The sequence below is a fragment of the Phoxinus phoxinus genome, assembly GCF_949152265.1.
Source record: "Phoxinus phoxinus genome assembly, chromosome: 1".
Taxonomy (NCBI): Eukaryota; Metazoa; Chordata; class Actinopteri; order Cypriniformes; family Leuciscidae; genus Phoxinus; species Phoxinus phoxinus.
In genome coordinates, this window is record NC_136876.1 from 33,129,238 (window position 1) to 33,145,585 (window position 16,348).

General features: G+C 38.2%; 2 protein-coding genes across 6 annotated transcripts; one reads left to right on the top strand and one right to left on the bottom strand.

The window, feature by feature from the left end:
* The first annotated feature begins 33 nt into the window (after positions 1–33).
* On the top strand, positions 34–5,794 carry prpsap2 (phosphoribosyl pyrophosphate synthetase-associated protein 2). Of its 4 annotated transcripts, none has more exons than XM_079612020.1 (11): positions 34–143; positions 641–927; positions 1,609–1,661; positions 2,027–2,141; positions 2,532–2,704; positions 2,811–2,926; positions 3,299–3,354; positions 4,141–4,289; positions 4,375–4,445; positions 4,532–4,678; positions 4,757–5,794. In XM_079612020.1, coding segments are annotated over exons 4-11 (873 nt in total). In that variant the 5' UTR covers positions 34–143; positions 641–927; positions 1,609–1,661; positions 2,027–2,139; the 3' UTR covers positions 4,916–5,794. The 4 variants fall into 4 exon arrangements, with proteins under 4 accessions (XP_079468146.1, XP_079468145.1, XP_079468148.1 ...); XM_079612019.1 differs by having other exon boundaries at positions 42–143; positions 641–801; positions 2,027–2,093; XM_079612022.1 differs by having other exon boundaries at positions 44–143; positions 2,027–2,093.
* A 2,047-nt stretch (positions 5,795–7,841) lies between these two features.
* On the bottom strand, positions 7,842–15,954 carry fam83ga (family with sequence similarity 83 member Ga). 2 transcript variants are annotated; one of them, XM_079607853.1, is made up of 5 exons: positions 15,306–15,954; positions 14,489–14,656; positions 12,870–12,994; positions 8,771–11,822; positions 7,842–8,655 (listed from the first exon to the last, which is right to left on the bottom strand). In XM_079607853.1, exons 1-5 carry the CDS (start codon positions 15,762–15,764, stop codon positions 8,197–8,199), a joined length of 4,263 nt encoding a protein of 1,420 aa, XP_079463979.1. In that variant the 5' UTR covers positions 15,765–15,954; the 3' UTR covers positions 7,842–8,196. The 2 variants fall into 2 exon arrangements, with proteins under 2 accessions (XP_079463979.1, XP_079463980.1); XM_079607854.1 differs by lacking the exon at positions 15,306–15,954 and having other exon boundaries at positions 14,524–14,647.
* Positions 15,955–16,348: the final 394 nt, after the last annotated feature.

The following is a 16,348-nucleotide window of genomic DNA, read 5'->3' on the forward strand; positions in this document are numbered from 1 at the left end:
CAAAAAGTAAACAAATGACTTTTATTTTGAAAATCTGTGCGTAATAGCTGCCATCTTGGATATTTCTTGGAGGTAGCAATGTTCACATTGTTGCAAATGATACAGTGAACCAGGCTGAGGGATCGATTAAAAGATCAAAACTGGTGAGATTTGACAATATTTTTTTGGTTTGCTAAATGCATCTCACAACAAATTCTGTTGCGCTAATGTTAATTTCTGTAACTGAATGTGTATCTTTCTTATCCTAAAAAGACATAAAGGTCTAGCTAGCTTAGCAGCATAATGAATGAGTGAACTTAGCAAACTCTTTAGCATAATCATTTTGTTTTTGTATAAGTTTGGACTCATTGCACTGTGGATGTCGAGTTATTCATACTGTATTGTTATGACATGCCCGACTCGATGAGGGTCTGTTGGTGCTCCTGTCACGAACCGTGATTCACCACCATCGCGCAGACTCAGTCAGAAGTCTCCTGTCTGCTGTAATTATGTGTCAGTAGTTAGTCATCCATGTGTGTGTGCACATTTCTCATCAAGTCTGGGTTGATTCGTGTGTGTAAACATGCATCTTCCCTTTGTTCGGTTCCCTTCAAGTGTCTGGTGTTAAACTAACAGTGTGTGCCTGTGGTCCTGTTGATAGGAAGGGCTCAGCAGTGCCTGGGTGCCCAGGGAGCCACTGCCTGAGTCCCTAGAGGTAGACACCAGACAATCACAGGACATGAGTGCCGGCAAAGGAGGTCTGGTCATCTTCACGGCCAACTCCAACCCCTCCAGCAGAGAGCTAGGCAGGAGGATAGCCGAGTAAGTTGCCACTGGAGGTCCATTATAACATGCCAGTTATATTGGGTAGTTAGGAAAAGTGGTAAGACATTCATTCTCCAACAGCAGATCTGAGCTGGAACAACTGTATTCTTTTGAGTACCAATGGTTAGTACCAAATCAAGATTTTTATTTTTTTAACTAAGAGGTGTCTTTTCTATTTTAAAATACAATATCGTTCAAAGGTTTGGGGGTCAGTATTTTTTCTTTCTTTTTTTAATACTTTGATTAATTGATGCAGTCAATTAATCACAAAAAGTGACAGCTAAGTAATTAGTGATGTTACAAAAGATGTATGTTCTAAATAAATGCTGTTCTATTCAGCAAAGACAAGTGCTGTTGCTTTTATAAACTTTCTCAACATTTATAAGTATTTTTCTTGAGCACTAAATTAAATGAGCATATCAGATTTTTGATCAAATCGATGCAGCTTTGGTAAGCATAAGAGGCTTTTTTCAAGAAAAAATATTACAAAAATACAGACCCCAAACTTTTGAATAGTAGTGTATGTCTGGATGAATCTCATAAAGGCTCACATTTCATAATAATACAAAAAATAAAAAGAATATATACAGTATATATATTAGCATTTATATAAATGCCTCCATGCAAAAAATAAACATTAATAGTTATGTTAACATTTTAACTATGGGTCTTTCTAGTCTCACTGAGATTTACATCTTGCAACTTAAATGTCAAATACGAATGATTCCTGTTATTTCTGCTGTGTGTTTCTGTTTAAGTTTTTTTTTTTTTATTCATATTATCCTGAACATTGTTCTTGCACAGGCGGTTGGGTGTGGAACTTGGGAAGGTGCAGGTCTATCAGGAGGCTAACAGAGGTGAAGGCCTGTTTTCTGCTCAACTTTCTATTAAATATCTGCTTTTTTATCTACACTAGCAGTGGCTGTAGCTGTAGTGGTTGTTCATTCTTTGCGTGCCATACTGGAGAGATCAGACAAAACAGAGCAGGGATCTGAGCTACTATTGGCTAATTCAACTGACAGTCTTTGTTTTGGTTCATGCTTGTGTATTTTGAAATGGAGATACGCTTAGACTCCCACATGCAGACACTGTAGTGAAATTCTCCCAGCATTCCTAGCACAGTCAAATCTTTGTGCAAACTTTTAAATAGCTAGTCAGTTTGTGTGAAGTTACAAATGTATCGTGGACCTAAGAAAAAGAAGTAACATTTCTTTTCCCACAGAAACAAGGGTCCAAATCGAAGAGTCTGTGCGCAGCAAAGATGTTTTCATCATTCAGACTGTGTCCAAGTAAGAAGCCTTAAACACAACAGTAGGAGGCAATCATTTTTTCATCATGTAAAGGCACTTTAATTTTGTTGATATATCTATATATATATTTTTTTTAATTACAAAAATGTATTGCTCTTAGTATTTAAAATATTAATGGTTTAACATGAAGTCAAAAGAAAAGTTGACTAAACTGATTGGAACCATAGTCAACTATTTATTTATTTATTTTTAATTTATTTTTAATCTCCAAACTAGTTTTTTTTATTTTTTTTTATCTAGAGCCCTGTTTTGACAACTCCAAACCTCCTCCAGCCAGTGTGTAGCATTATGCAAATTAATGTAAATTATCCCTAACTTGGACGTTGATACTGATGTTACATATACAAATCTCCATGTATGTGAATTAGTTTTCCTAAATCCCAGTCTTTGAAACCTTCCTTCCTTCCCCATCTGCAGGGATATTAACACCACCATCATGGAGCTGCTCATTATGGTGTACGCCTGCAGGACGTCCTGTGCTCGGAACATCATCGGCGTCATTCCCTATTTCCCCTATAGCAAACAGTGCAAAATGAGGAAGCGAGGCTCAATCGTCTCTAAACTTCTTGCCTCAATGATGTGTAAAGCAGGTAAATGAGTCCCTCTGAGACTAAACTGTCCCTTCATTTGTGGTTTATAAGGACACTTATAGGTCAATTATAGTCTTCTAACTCCGTCCAATGTGGCTTTGAGCAGGTCTGACTCATCTCATTACTATGGATTTGCATCAAAAGGAAATCCAGGGTTTCTTCAACATTCCAGTGGACAATCTCCGGGCCTCACCGTTCCTGCTACAGTACATACAGGAAGAAGTAGGTCCTTGCTTAACGCTTGTCTGGATGTCATCCATGAGATCTGAGATTCCTGTAGATACTGTAGTTGTTTGTCCTGTAAAAGCCTTCAGTTTGAATAATTGGTCAGTCCATGTTATGTTGCTAATAAATAGAGAGCAGGACAGAAACCGGATTCATCAGACACTGTATTTTCTCAGAATAAATTCCTCCACACAAGCTTATGCATTCATTTATTCATGATAAATTTTCTCTCTTGCTCAGATGGAAGGTCATCTGCCATTAATTAGTAATGAGCGTTGACTGTATGTGAATGCATAATATATGTGTGTATATGTCTGCCTTTCCTTTTAGATTTTTAAATCGTTCTTTTACTTTTGTCTCTGCATTCAGATTCCTGACTACAGAAATGCTGTAATTGTGGCCAAATCTCCAGCATCAGCCAAAAGGTAAAGTTATATCTTACTTTTGCGGTGTCATGTCATGTAAAAGATCCACAGGCCTTTGAAATAGAGACTTGCGGGAGTAATTGACTAGTCAAGTAGGCCTATTTGTTCTAGACCAGCTAGTAAGATTATAATATTAAATAATATTACCTTCCCACCAAATCCCTCACTTAAACCTCACTGATGCAACTGTATGCATTGGGTGGCGCTGTGCAAACATGATGTTGAGGTAATGAAAGATGATGACGTGTGCTTTCAGATGCATCCAAGTGTATCAGTATTTAAATTCCTACTGGTATACTGGTTCTTTTTACAGTCATGCATCCCACGGGATTAAAAAAAAACTGGTTGTAAATTTGAAAGTAAATGAGAAATTCAATTAAAAAAAACATTGTCTGTCACATGGTGATATAAATTTGTCTCACAAACAACATCAAACCATCTATATAAAATAGACACAATAGTGCCAAATATAGATGATTCATAAATAACTTAAGTTAGGGTGAGGTGAGGTGCAAAGTTGTATTTTAAAAAAGAGGGCAGTGCAAGACACTGGCTCAACCAGGGGACCGGGCCCACTAGGGGGCCTCAGCAAAATTCCCTGGGGGTCTTGAAATTTAGTAAATTTGGTTATAAATGCTCATCCCTACCCGATTAACAGGATTTGGAGCATTTGCGGCTCTTTTTCTTCTTTCGTGTTTGTTCCTTGGTTTGTGTCAAAACGGTTGAGTAGAGCCACATGGAAAAAAAAAAACTTTGAAAACGATTTCTGTGTCTGTCCTTTTACAGGGCCCAGTCATTTGCTGAAAGATTGCGGCTGGGCATCGCTGTGATCCACGGTGAAGCCCAGGATGCAGAATCTGACCTGGTGGATGGACGCCATTCCCCACCCACTGTCAAAAACAGTGGCGCCATCCATCCAAGCCTAGAGATACCTTGTGAGAATCTCATCTCAGCAAACTCTTTCAGTCTGTTTTACTTTTTTCCCTGACTATTCCCTATTGTCTTTTTTTTCTTGCATAGTGCTGATTCCCAAAGAAAAACCCCCAATAACTGTTGTGGGAGATGTAGGTGGACGAATTGCCATCATAGTGGTGAGTTCAAGATGATTTGAATGTCATCAGGGTGCCATTTTAAGTTTATCCCTCTTTTTAACCTTTTTTGTTTTGTTTTGTTTTAGGATGACATCATTGACGATGTCGACAGTTTTCTTGCAGCAGCCGAAACTCTGAAAGAAAGAGGCGCCTACAAGATCTTTGTCATGGCTACTCATGGAATCCTCTCCTCAGATGCCCCTCAGCTAATAGAGGAGTCCGCCATAGATGAGGTCATCACAGCATCATTTTGAGGTTCAGAGTGACAAGTGTGTTGTCATGAACTGACTTTCTGATGTCTTTCTGTACAGGTAGTTGTCACCAACACCATTCCACACGAGATCCAAAAACTCCAGTGTCCCAAAATAAAGACGGTGGATATCAGCATGATCCTCTCAGAAGCCATTCGCCGCATCCACAATGGAGAATCCATGTCTTACCTTTTTCGTAATATAGGCATGGATGATTAGCAGGGTCATGTACAGTCAGTCATAACATGTGCACAGAGGTCAAGACTTTTTCTCTCCCTATTGCCTGTATCATTTATTTTTCCTTCTGTCGCCCATTATAACTGCTTCACCTCGTCGTATGTGTTAAATTTTGAAATAATAATTGTACATTCAAAGAACCGGGATGTTCTGCGATGCTACATGATTTCATAAAATGATGTCCTAAAATGCTGATATCAAAGCGTTTTAGAGGCTTGAAGTGCAGGAATACTCAACCTCTTGATCTGTAATGTTGGCACTTTTATATGAATTTGAAGTACTGGATTTAAAAGAAGGACCACTGGATGTTAAAATTACCTCTTCGGTTATTTTTAGCCGTAAATCTTCTGTCTGTGCTTCTTTCTTTTTTTTATAATTGGAGAATGGACGACTCCACTTTGGCCAACAATTACAAAATGTTACCATATATAAAATCTATGCTGTGACATATCAGTGTCAGTGCCTCGTGACTTGTGTAATTATTGTGCCACTAGTAGTTTTTGTCTTTGTGTCTGGTAATGCTAAGTAGTGCTGATGTTAAATTCAATAATTACTTTTTACAAGACAAAGGTACATGCATAGACCTCAATTTAGCACTTAGATCAAATCTAATGTACTTGATTGAACGTGTACTCCACCTCCCCATATTCTTCTACTAACACTTTAACTTGAGAGCCTATTTGTTTTTAAGCACCTTTGGCTCATAAATGTCTGATCATAGTGGCCAGAATTTCTAAATATATTGCCTCTAAGAACTTGACTTCAAATTAAATGCAGGGTGTTTGTTATGTAACTAATATTTAATGCTTTTGTATTTATTCACAGCTCTTGATGACAATAAATAAAGACTATCTGGTGTAATATGTGTGCAGTGTTTAATTAATGACCCACCCTTTTCTCATGCCAGCTGAGATAAGATTGACAACTCGGTTGGCAGAACTAGAGTTTCAAGTTTATTGTACCATGCTACTCTATGCTATTCACTGGCTTTTGAGATCTGCCTTGAGTTGGTTCAACTTCAAAGTTCACCCAATATAATTAGCCAACAGAGGGCAGTCAACTCCCTAAACAAATTATTTTACAGTATGCTAGCAACACCAAGGTCAGGTTTGATTTTATGGAGTGCACAAACTGTAGCTTGAAAGCATTTTAAGCAGATTTGGAGAAAATCCTCCCAAATGCATAAATTATGCTGGTGAATTTGTTTAGCTGTTCAGTAGGCAGAACCTTATTTAGTTGTAACTTGGATTTGTTCGTTAAAGGAAAATAAAAGATGGGGTTTTAAAGGGATAACGAAGATTCCCTACAGCTCTATTAAATTCATTAAATTACACATAAGCAGCAGTGAGTTAGACGATAAAGACTGTTCCTGTTTGCATAATGACTAGCACCCGAGGGCAGAAGATACTTCTGTCATTGATATGGCAAAGACTCTGCTTCAGCAAAAACGTCTGTAATGGGAAGTACTGCTCTACAAAGCTTAAGATGCATGACCCAAGTAATCTTACGGCTAGTTTCACAGGGAAGTAAAAAATCCTGATATTTCCTCATTTCTTGCTAATACTTCTTATATATATTTTTTTTAACTAAGCAGGGCAGCAAACGGGTGATCTTTATGTCTGTATTTAGTGAGTGATCAGTCTTGGGTTGCCCACAAATGCTTGCTCAAACCTAGCTTCACCACCATCATGTTCAGCCATAAAAAAAAAATATATGTTATTCACTCACCCTCATGTTTTACAAACTTGTATGACTTCCTTCTTCTGTAAAACATAAAAGATGATGATTCAAAAAAATATCCCAGTGATTTTTTGTCCATACAATAAAATAAGTAGATTTGTTGATTTGGATTTGAATTACATACTACATTCAGATGACTGAATTGAACTATCTTAAGAAAATCAAAACTGTGTGGTTAGCAAAACAAACTGCAACTGCAGTATTACTGGTAGGCTACTAAACTGGCAGAAACACATTATGATCATGAACAATTATAAGCATTCTTAGGTTAGGTGTGAGGTATGGTCTTCTTTATGAAATGGCATCTCAAGTAGGCCTTTGTCAAATTAACTGCTTATATGGCCCTTATTTGCCTGCTCTGTAAGCATAAAACTGATGTAGACTTTATTGGAAATATATTTGGATGACTAATCAATCTTCCATGTAAATTACCCAGCAAAGGTTCCTAGAGTTATGACACTTTGTAAGACTACAGTCTGCCAGAGAAGAGAAGAGCTGTCAGCAAAAGCAAATGAGAAAAGTTTTTAGACTTCCTGATATTTAAATTAAAACCTGTTACCGGTCAGTCGAAAGTATTAATCATTCTTCTTGATGGCTAGTTTGTTAACAACAAGAAGTTCTTTATTACATGGAGTAAGATATATTTTAGCATTAGCATCCTTATCATCTCAGTGGCAGTTGCTTGTCTGGTCCATCTTTGCATGTGGGCTCTTAGTTCTGCACACAAATGTTTTTCACTTGAACTATAAATGATATGTGATTAAATATGGAGTTTCCGGAAAATTACATTACGATAAAGATGGTGGCTGACACCACAAGAACACTTACAGTCCCAGGCCACCTAAGAATAACTTGAAAAGTAGCCAAGCTGAATGAGGTGTGTAATGAGGTTAAAACATGTTTGAAGCTGCTTCAATAAGTAGCAACGATGGTAAAACATCTTCATATAATTAAATAAAGTCCAGCCGTAATCAAGTGAACTCTGTCCTGGAAGGTCTGTTTCAATAATTCAATAAATGCGTGTGTACAGTCTGGGGGTTTCTAATCTTCAAAAATCTGGAGTTTTTGACCTAATCTAAATGAGTAACACTCATGTCTATTTCCTTTAGTATACCAATTAACTAAAATCAGCCCATAAAAGAATCAGGAAATAACATGTAATGCAAATGGTGAACTAATATGTCATGATTTAATGAGGCCCATAATTGATAATTTACAATATGTTGAATTAAAAATAAATAAAGGATTTACATAGCTTTAGGGACAATAATAAAGCTTTATCTAAAAGTCTCTGCAATTTACATAAAACGTTCACTTTAGAAAAACCTGTTTGTATAGGGAAAACCCTGTTAGCTTGAGTGCATTGTAGGAGGGTGAAATTCTGTTAGCTAAATGGAATGAATAAAACAACTCAATTAACTAAATACTAAAATAACAGTGGCTTTTTGATTTCTATTGAACATCATTACATTTATGAAGTCAGTATGCAACCATGAATTCGAACTGCACTTTGTTCCCTTATTCTAGTTGCTTGGTGGAGACCCTTTAAACGCCAGCTTCTTTACTTGTCCTGGATATAAAATTCTAGAAGAAGAGCTATATTTTGTAATGGATGCAGAACATTTCCTGGAAACATTTGGCTGGTCTGACTGTCTGATCCTAGGTGCAATCAGCTGGACCTGAGGCTGCTTTTGGGTAGAGATGGGACTGTTTGGTGAGGGGACTGTCCGAGGGGGTCTCTGGGCAATTAGTGTTGACCTAACTGGAGCGATTCCTCCTGTGGACAATTCTTCAGGAGATGGAAATAATGTAAGGCTAGGCTTATTCTGCCCCAGAGGTTTTCCAAGTGATGGCAGCTTGCTATGCAAGCCAGCTTTAGGAGCTTGAAGCCCGAATGAGCGAGTGTCTGCTTTGCTGATGGTTAACTTAGTTAACCCTCCTCTTGCTTGAATAGGAATTCTGGATGATTTTTGATGTGGTTTCTAGGATGAAGAACAGAACATTTTTAATTATATTATCCTCAATGTAGTTCTCCAAATTGATTTCTAATTGAACTAGCACTTGCTTCTTGGTAGTAGTACAGTAAGAAATTCTTACCTTCCTAACCAGACACTCCAGCTTGGATTTAGCCTCAGGCAGGATCTTGTTCACTTGATTTGTACAAATATGCTCCCCTTCTTGTTTCTCCTCAACCAGAGCTTTTGGGCGAAATGTTTCATTCTCATTCCTGCTATAAACATCATGACCAATCTTATTTTCTTTACGTTTTCTATCATTTGCAGTTTTTTGTTCTATAGGCTCAGTTTTACTGAACTTTGTTTCTTTGCTCAGTGAAGCTCTTGGTCTTATGGGATCAGAATGGTTCAGCTCTGTCTCTTGGGGGTCCGAATCCTCTAATATCAACAGCTCAATGGTTTCAAACTGTTCAGGCAGTTTCTCTTGAGGATTGTGTTTCTCAGAGTTTATCTTTAACACTGCTGGACTGGCCTCATCATTCTGCAGCCTTAAGTGCTCTTCAGATTTGAGGTTGGGTGGATGATTTGATCCATAATCTAAATAAGTCATTGGATTTTGCAGTTCCTCACTCTTAGGCAACTCTACAGACTTTGTTACCCTGGTCTCCTCTGGAATTACAGAAGTTGTGTCTGCTTTAACTTGCAGTATTGAGCTTCTAGATTCACTGCCTGTTGCCAAATGCGGTTTGCCGATAGCATTCAATTCTGAAGGTTTGAGTATTAAATCTGGACTTTCCTTGGACTGTGGGTCCTGTTGTGGCGGTATAGTAGTTGTCTCAGGTAATTGTGCAGATTGTCCCTCACATATTAAATCTAGACTTACCTCAGGTTGTAAATCCTGCAGTTGCAGTTTTGCAGTTTTCTCAGCTAACTTTACAGACTGTCCCACACAGTTTACATCTCGACTTACCTCAGATTCTAAGTCCTGATGATAAAGTTTTGACGTTTTCTCAGCTAACACAAACTTTCCCTGACATATTAAATCCAGACTTATGTCAGATTGTGAGTCTCGTAGTGATTCCTCACACACTAAATCTAGACTTACATCAAGTTTTAAGTCTTGCATTGGCACTTTTTTAACTTTCTCAGATAACTCTACAGATTCTACCTTGTTCTGTATCTCTAACTTCTCCTGAGATGCACTTATCTTATGTTCTTGTAAACAGTTACTCATTGATTTTCTCTCTACTACTGGCTCTGAGGTAACTTCAGACACTTGTTTTTGGTGTCTGTGATTTTTCTTATTCAGTTGAGTTTGAGTAATATCCTCAGACCCTGAAACTGCCTTAATTTCATCTGCCAATAGGTGACTGTCAGTTGTTATTTCTAGTGTGTGTTGAAATTCAGGCTGCTCCTGTCCAGAATCCATTTTAGGTTCGTCTTTTTCCTTCAGGCTCTGACAGCTTACCTTGAAAATGTTCTCAGCTTCTAGTACGGGCTTCAGTATTTCCAGAGGTTCACTCAGGCTGAAGTTCTCAACCGAGCTTGGTTTCTTATGAACCATACCATGATTATCTGGATTCAAACCCACTGTGTCACTGCATTCAAAGTATTCATCTGAAGTTGAAGAGACGTTGAAGCAACCATTAGGAGTCGGTGAGAAATAGCGGATTTCACTACCTTTGACTGGTAGCCTACTATCATTTATTGTGATAACTTTGTCACTTTCTTGGGCAAAGGTGGTTTCGGAAGTTGCAGTTGTTGTTTTGAACTCTGTAGATAAGAAGTTGAAGACAATACTGCAAGAGGTTTTCAAAAGTTTTGGAGTAAACAAGGTCTGTTTATTATCCAAATCTGTACGATCTTGAGTTGAGGATGAATTTGAACGAGGAAATTCCTGCTCTTGATGACCATTTTTGATTGGATTATGCAAAGATTCTTGTGTTTTTTCAGCCACAAAAAAATCTCCTAAAGACCTTAAGTCAGCAACAGGGCTAAAACAATCATAGTATACATCAGACAATGAAGAGATGCTGGAGTCACAGTTAGACATTTGTGTACCATTCCAGACATTTTGGTTTGTCTCTGGTTTTGTATTGTTGTGTTCTTGAGTGGGAACATCAATTAAGACTTGGTCATCAAGGCTTTGCTTACCAAAAGGGGTGTCTGGGATTGCAAATAAGTCACAATGAGTTTTGTTGTACACTCCTGATGATGATTTAATGTCAAGATCATCAGAGGTTTGAGCAGGACATTTCAGAGGTTGTAGAGTAACCAGGGTTTGTTTTGTATCTGAGACTTTATCGTCTTGAGTAATAGACACATTCGGAATTGCATTGGGAAAGTCTTTTTCGGAGTGAATGTTTTTACTCTGCAAAGATGTAGAGATGTCAAAAATATCTTTTTCCATTACACATAGTTCCTCTTTATCAACTTTATTACAGGCAAGCACATGCAGAGTTTCTGGCTTTTCCAAAGGCAAGATAAGATCCTCACTCCAGCTGCTTGTTTGATGTTGATTTTGATCAAAATTCTTCAGAGCTTCTCCTGATGTTTGATTCTGTGCTGGAGCTTCAGGATCAGACGGTGTTTGGGATATGGGTCCAGGACAAGCCCTCAGATATATAGACTCCTTTGGCTCATGAAAAGGATCCTTGAATCGGATGGCTTGAGATACTTCAAAGAGCTCTGAGCGCATTAGGTGAGCTTGCAATGGCTTGTTGGAGTCTCTTATGTTAATGTAACCAATGACATCACTCGGTGGGTCAGGATCAGGCCAGGTCGGCACATAATTGATCATGTTCGCCTTTTCCAAGTTTAGAAGTCCCGGGTGAACAGATGGCACCACTGGGGTGTCTTTGATTTGTTTGATGACTTCCGTCTGGTTCTTGGAAATGTTGTTCTTGGCACTTGTCTGGTCAGATATAGGTTCATTGGTAGTGAAAGCACAGTTAAAGACCAGAGTGTATTTTGGGTTAATGAGCTTGAGTGCCTTGGTTGCTGAGGGAAGTAGAGTTGGTACCGCCTGAGGGAGGAACTCAGATTCAGGCTCACTGCTCAGATTAATCTTGCTCAGGCACACTCCATTAGACATCACATACATGTCCTGAAACAATGCGTCAAATGTGTCGACTGCTTGGCCAGAGAGAACAGTGACGATGTTTCTGTCCAATCTAGAGGCAGACCATGTGAAACTGAAAATAAATAAAACCTTTTTTTAATTTGAATAATTATGTACATTATGTATGTATTTAGCTAACAGAATAATAAATTAGGTTAGGTCTAACCTTGGCTGCGTTTACACTTGGCATTAACATGCGATCACCGTGATCCGATCAAGCAGATCGGATCATTAGGCAATCAGGACACCGTGCGTTTACATTTGTTCATATTAAGTAGCCTCTGTATCTGGATAACCGATCGGATTTCTGTTTCCTGCATAATATTTAAATTAGGTCTGTAGCACGACACCAATAAGAGTAAAGATTATAAAAATGAAGCAATGTCCCAATTGCTTTCACTCACGCACTTTAGTTTCCTGTGCAATCTCCATTCTTAAATCAAATTACGTTTCTTAAATGAAGGAATATTTCCAGAGTTGATCATACAAAAATAACCATGGTTAAGTCACAATATCGTTCGTAGCATGCAATGACTATATTAACAGAAATGGGAGATTAATAAACATGCTGAAATAATAAAAACATTCAACATTTAAAACATAATTTTTTTAAAGTTTATTCCCATTATTCCTCTGGCAAGCGCACGCTCTTCATTATAATCTCATGACTCACAGCTGTGATTGTACAGGCGATCGCCTCGTTCAGATAATGTTGCACAATTAAAATGAAAAATGACACACACAGTGTCATGTAAGTCTAAATAAACTGTTTTAAATATTGACGTTTATTTTAAGGTTCACATAAATTTTATTTATTGTCTAAACTGCGTCTGGCCATTATTTTCTGACAGCCACGTGGGGAGACTGGGCGGGGATTTATATGACGTCCACCTGTGAATGCAGACACGATGGCTGGATTGCGTTTACATTACACTGAGATCCGATCACAATGCGTCCTCGACTACCTCCGAAACTGGACACGCTGATCGGATAGCATTCCCATCAGAAGCGCGTTTACACTCGTCTTTTCAATGTGTATGTGGACAACATCCAGATACAGGTCGCATGTTAATGCCAAGTGTAAATGCAGCCCTTGTTAAACTAGGTTGACCAGACTTACCTATATGACCCTGAGACTGCTTTGTCTCCGTCAATAAACATGAACTTCTGGTTTTGGCTTCCACACACTCTCTTTGAAGATCGACTGAAAAATTGTGCCCCTCTGATGTTGCGCACTCTCATGTTCTGATGGAAGAAGAGAGTTCAGCATGTTTGGTTAATGCGTGGATGAAAAAATATCCACAACTAAAAGAAATTCTCTCACAATGGCAACTTAATACAAAATTAATACAAAAGTCAGACAGTTTTAGTTGTATTAGGGTATAATATAAATGATCTACTAACAGGGTTTTATGTGTACCGTGAGGGATATTTGAAGGTATAGGTAAAAAATGCCACTTATTTTTTTAGACATACAGTAGGCTACGTTCACACTGTAATTTGTTGGATTTGACATCCGCATTTAATTACAGGTGTGAGTCTCGAAATGTCACATTCAAACAGTGACAGGAGTCACACAGTAATATAAAAGATGGTGACATCCATAAAACTGAAAAGTCTTATCACTAATGACATGACGAGTCCAATTCAGCGGCGAGTTCATCCACTTCATTAATTGACAGCAGCTTTTATATCGGGGTGGAGAGCAGAGCATGAGTCACGTGTAGAACACAAAAATGACGGGAGCTCCGGTGGAGAACAGTGACTTGATCTGAAACCTTCAGATGACACACAGCTCATATCTCCGTTAGTACAAGTTACCGAAAGGGAAACCACACATGAAAACCCACAACACACGGTAGACACGCGTTTGTGCATCGCAGAGCAGCTCTCTCACACTTTATAACAGTGGAGGTTTTCCGAGAATGCATTTGTGAGTCCTGAAATTGTACAGATGTGAGTTCAGTTACAGAATGCGGTTGTCACTCTCTGTAAATAACCGCACTGTGTATGCACGTAATCGTATTAAAGACTCAAATACAGAACTGACAACCGTATTCTGCTGCTGTGTGAATGTGGCCATAGTTTCTGACACACTGTATGTTTGACTTGGTTTCATCAATGACAGACTATTAGTATATGGTCACATTAGCAAGTAAACACACAAGGACAAATTTCCGTTTATATCACATCTCTGTAATGTTTTCACACTTATGCACATTGATGCTAATGCTGAAACGAGCCTTTTGTGATCATGCCTTTATCACTATTCACATTGCAGTATTTAAATTTACCATTTGCTGTTGGGTTTGTGGTGCCTTTAGATGATACACAGACAAAAGCTAATATCTCAAATATTCAGGTCAACCGATTCACATATAAAATTCTGTAATAGAACAGAAGTTAAAATATTTTAAATATTATTGGTATAAACACTATACACATCATTCTAATAAATCCATTATATCACTGATACAGTATAAGATTTTATGTTATTTCAAAAATGTGTTGCTATATTATCTGTCATCAGCAGAAATCTGCTTTAGACTCAAAACAAGAGCATCAAGAGTCATAAGCGCTCACAGTTGCCTCGGAAAATTAGACTTTCTGATTTGGATAACAAGTTATCTCTCGATTGTTTCTACTCATTAAAGTGCAGGCATACATAATATGTTTCTTTTCCGCTAATAAATATTAAATTGTCGGTCAAATGACTTTCTAATATTAATTGTGACATGCCTTAAGGTGTCCAGTGTGCATGTCTGCTTTCTCACACATTCTCAGAAAATGCTTCACTCCAGTGGCCTCCAGCATAATGTACACAGCAACCTTCCGCTTGTAGCTTGCATCCAGAAGATCTTTGAAGATGTCAATATCCGAGAACAAGTCCATGACAATTGCAATAACCTGCAAAGGGACAAGCATTTATAAAAACACAAGAACTTTGAGGTCAAAACAAAACACATTGTCTGTCAAAACATTCTGTAATCCAAATATTAATTCATGCAAATAAAACTGCACACAGATGAAAAACTGACCATTCTTGAAAAATGTATTCAAAGTTGCCTAATCACAACAGCAGATTTGGAAGTGCATGGGACACTGTGAGGACTATCCCAAATAGAAGCTGTAGGGTCCAATCGTGTATTTTCTTTATTACAAATTATATTATCAGCATACTAATTTGTGAAAAGAAAAAATAAGAAAAAAGGGGCAAGATCTGACAAAACGTAGTTTAAATTAGATTTAGAATGTCAACTATAAAATGTAGTTTTGTTTATTTTTTATTATTGATTAGCCTAGCCTATATTATTATTTAGGCTATATATGATATACAAAGTGTTTTAAAATTTCACTTTATTATTCTAAAAGTCAAAGTTTCACTAGGCCTTATGACGCAGAGGGCTGATAATGACAATGACATAGGCTAAGCTGTTTTATGAGTTTGAGCACACGTGTAGATCTCTACATGTTCACTGGACTTTGATCAGTCTTATTCACAACAGAGGTCAGTCACAACAAAAATCACAAAATCATAATAACTTTTATCCCCTACCTTGTGTGCTTGGCCGATCATTTTTCTAACGACCTCTTTAATATGTGGCTGACCCTCATAAGGAGGTTGAGTGTACACTTGGGCACGCGTCACTCCGCGGTAGGAGACCCGGTCCAGCCACCCGATGTCCAGCTGTGGGATCGAGCAGTCCGAGCGGTCGGGCCAATACTGCAGAGAAAGCTCTTCCCTATCACTTTCCTCGTACAGTTCAGCGTTATTATCGTGGGAACCCGGGCTATACACCTCCACAGTGTTGAGAATCCTCTCAAGTTCAAGGTCCGATAGAAAACAGCGGATGTTCTTTGTTTTGATGTGGTCCTCATAGGCGTCCTGTCCGTCATGTATGAGTGTCTCCAGCGCGATCCTCTGTTCCTCGCTGTAAAAGAACTCCGGCTTTGACTCGTTAGTGCGCAAGTTGATGTGATTGTCATTGAGGCACTGAACCTGTGACAGTGCCATTACTTGAACTCAGCGTTATTTTTAAAAAGCATTTAAATGCTTTTGCGTATCATTTTGTAATTTAAAAAGTTTAGTTCAGCTATTTTAACCAACAATGTTAAAATATGGCTACACAAAAACTAAGGAACGCGCTCTCCCGCTTCTGCTCATCTAGTTGATCCTGGCAAGAGTAGCCTATGAGTGTGTGTTCAGTACTTTAGGCACAGATGCAAGTACAGGTAAGCGCGAACACCTCGGTCACGTGACTGACTATCAACCAATTGTAAAAGAAGTCCAACAACAAGCTTATGGTGTTAAATCGTCGTTTAGTAGGCTAGTTGGAAAGTTTTCTACGCCAGTTTGAAGGTAAAATGAACAGCTATAGCCTACGACATTGTAAATATACGTTTATTATTAAGACTAATATCACTTTTTTTTGTAATGATTTAAAATGACACAGAAAGCCTGTGGTTCAGTCATACGATGCATTTCAGAGCTTGCTGCCTCGGCTCTGCTTGTTCTGAAACCATCAAAAAGACACGAAACTGCTTCATATAGGCCCAGTTATTTAAAACATGGGCCATTGTATAAATAAACTAGCCTAA

Bases quoted from the DNA above. Each gene is read 5' to 3' on its own strand.
- prpsap2 (XM_079612019.1), top strand. From the start codon at position 719: ATGAGTGCCGGCAAAGGAGGTCTGGTCATCTTCACGGCCAACTCCAAC. The intron at 1,662-2,026 runs GTGAAGGCCTGT...CTTTTCCCACAG, and splicing joins CTATCAGGAGGCTAACAGAG to AAACAAGGGTCCAAATCGAA. The intron at 4,446-4,531 runs GTGAGTTCAAGA...GTTTTGTTTTAG, and splicing joins GACGAATTGCCATCATAGTG to GATGACATCATTGACGATGT.
- fam83ga (XM_079607853.1), bottom strand. From the start codon at position 15,764: ATGGCACTGTCACAGGTTCAGTGCCTCAATGACAATCACATCAACTTG. The intron at 12,995-14,488 runs GCATGTCACAAT...TTCTTCCATCAG, and splicing joins TGCACACTGGACACCTTAAG to AACATGAGAGTGCGCAACAT. The intron at 8,656-8,770 runs GTAAGAATTTCT...TCTTCATCCTAG, and splicing joins TGGAGTGTCTGGTTAGGAAG to AAACCACATCAAAAATCATC.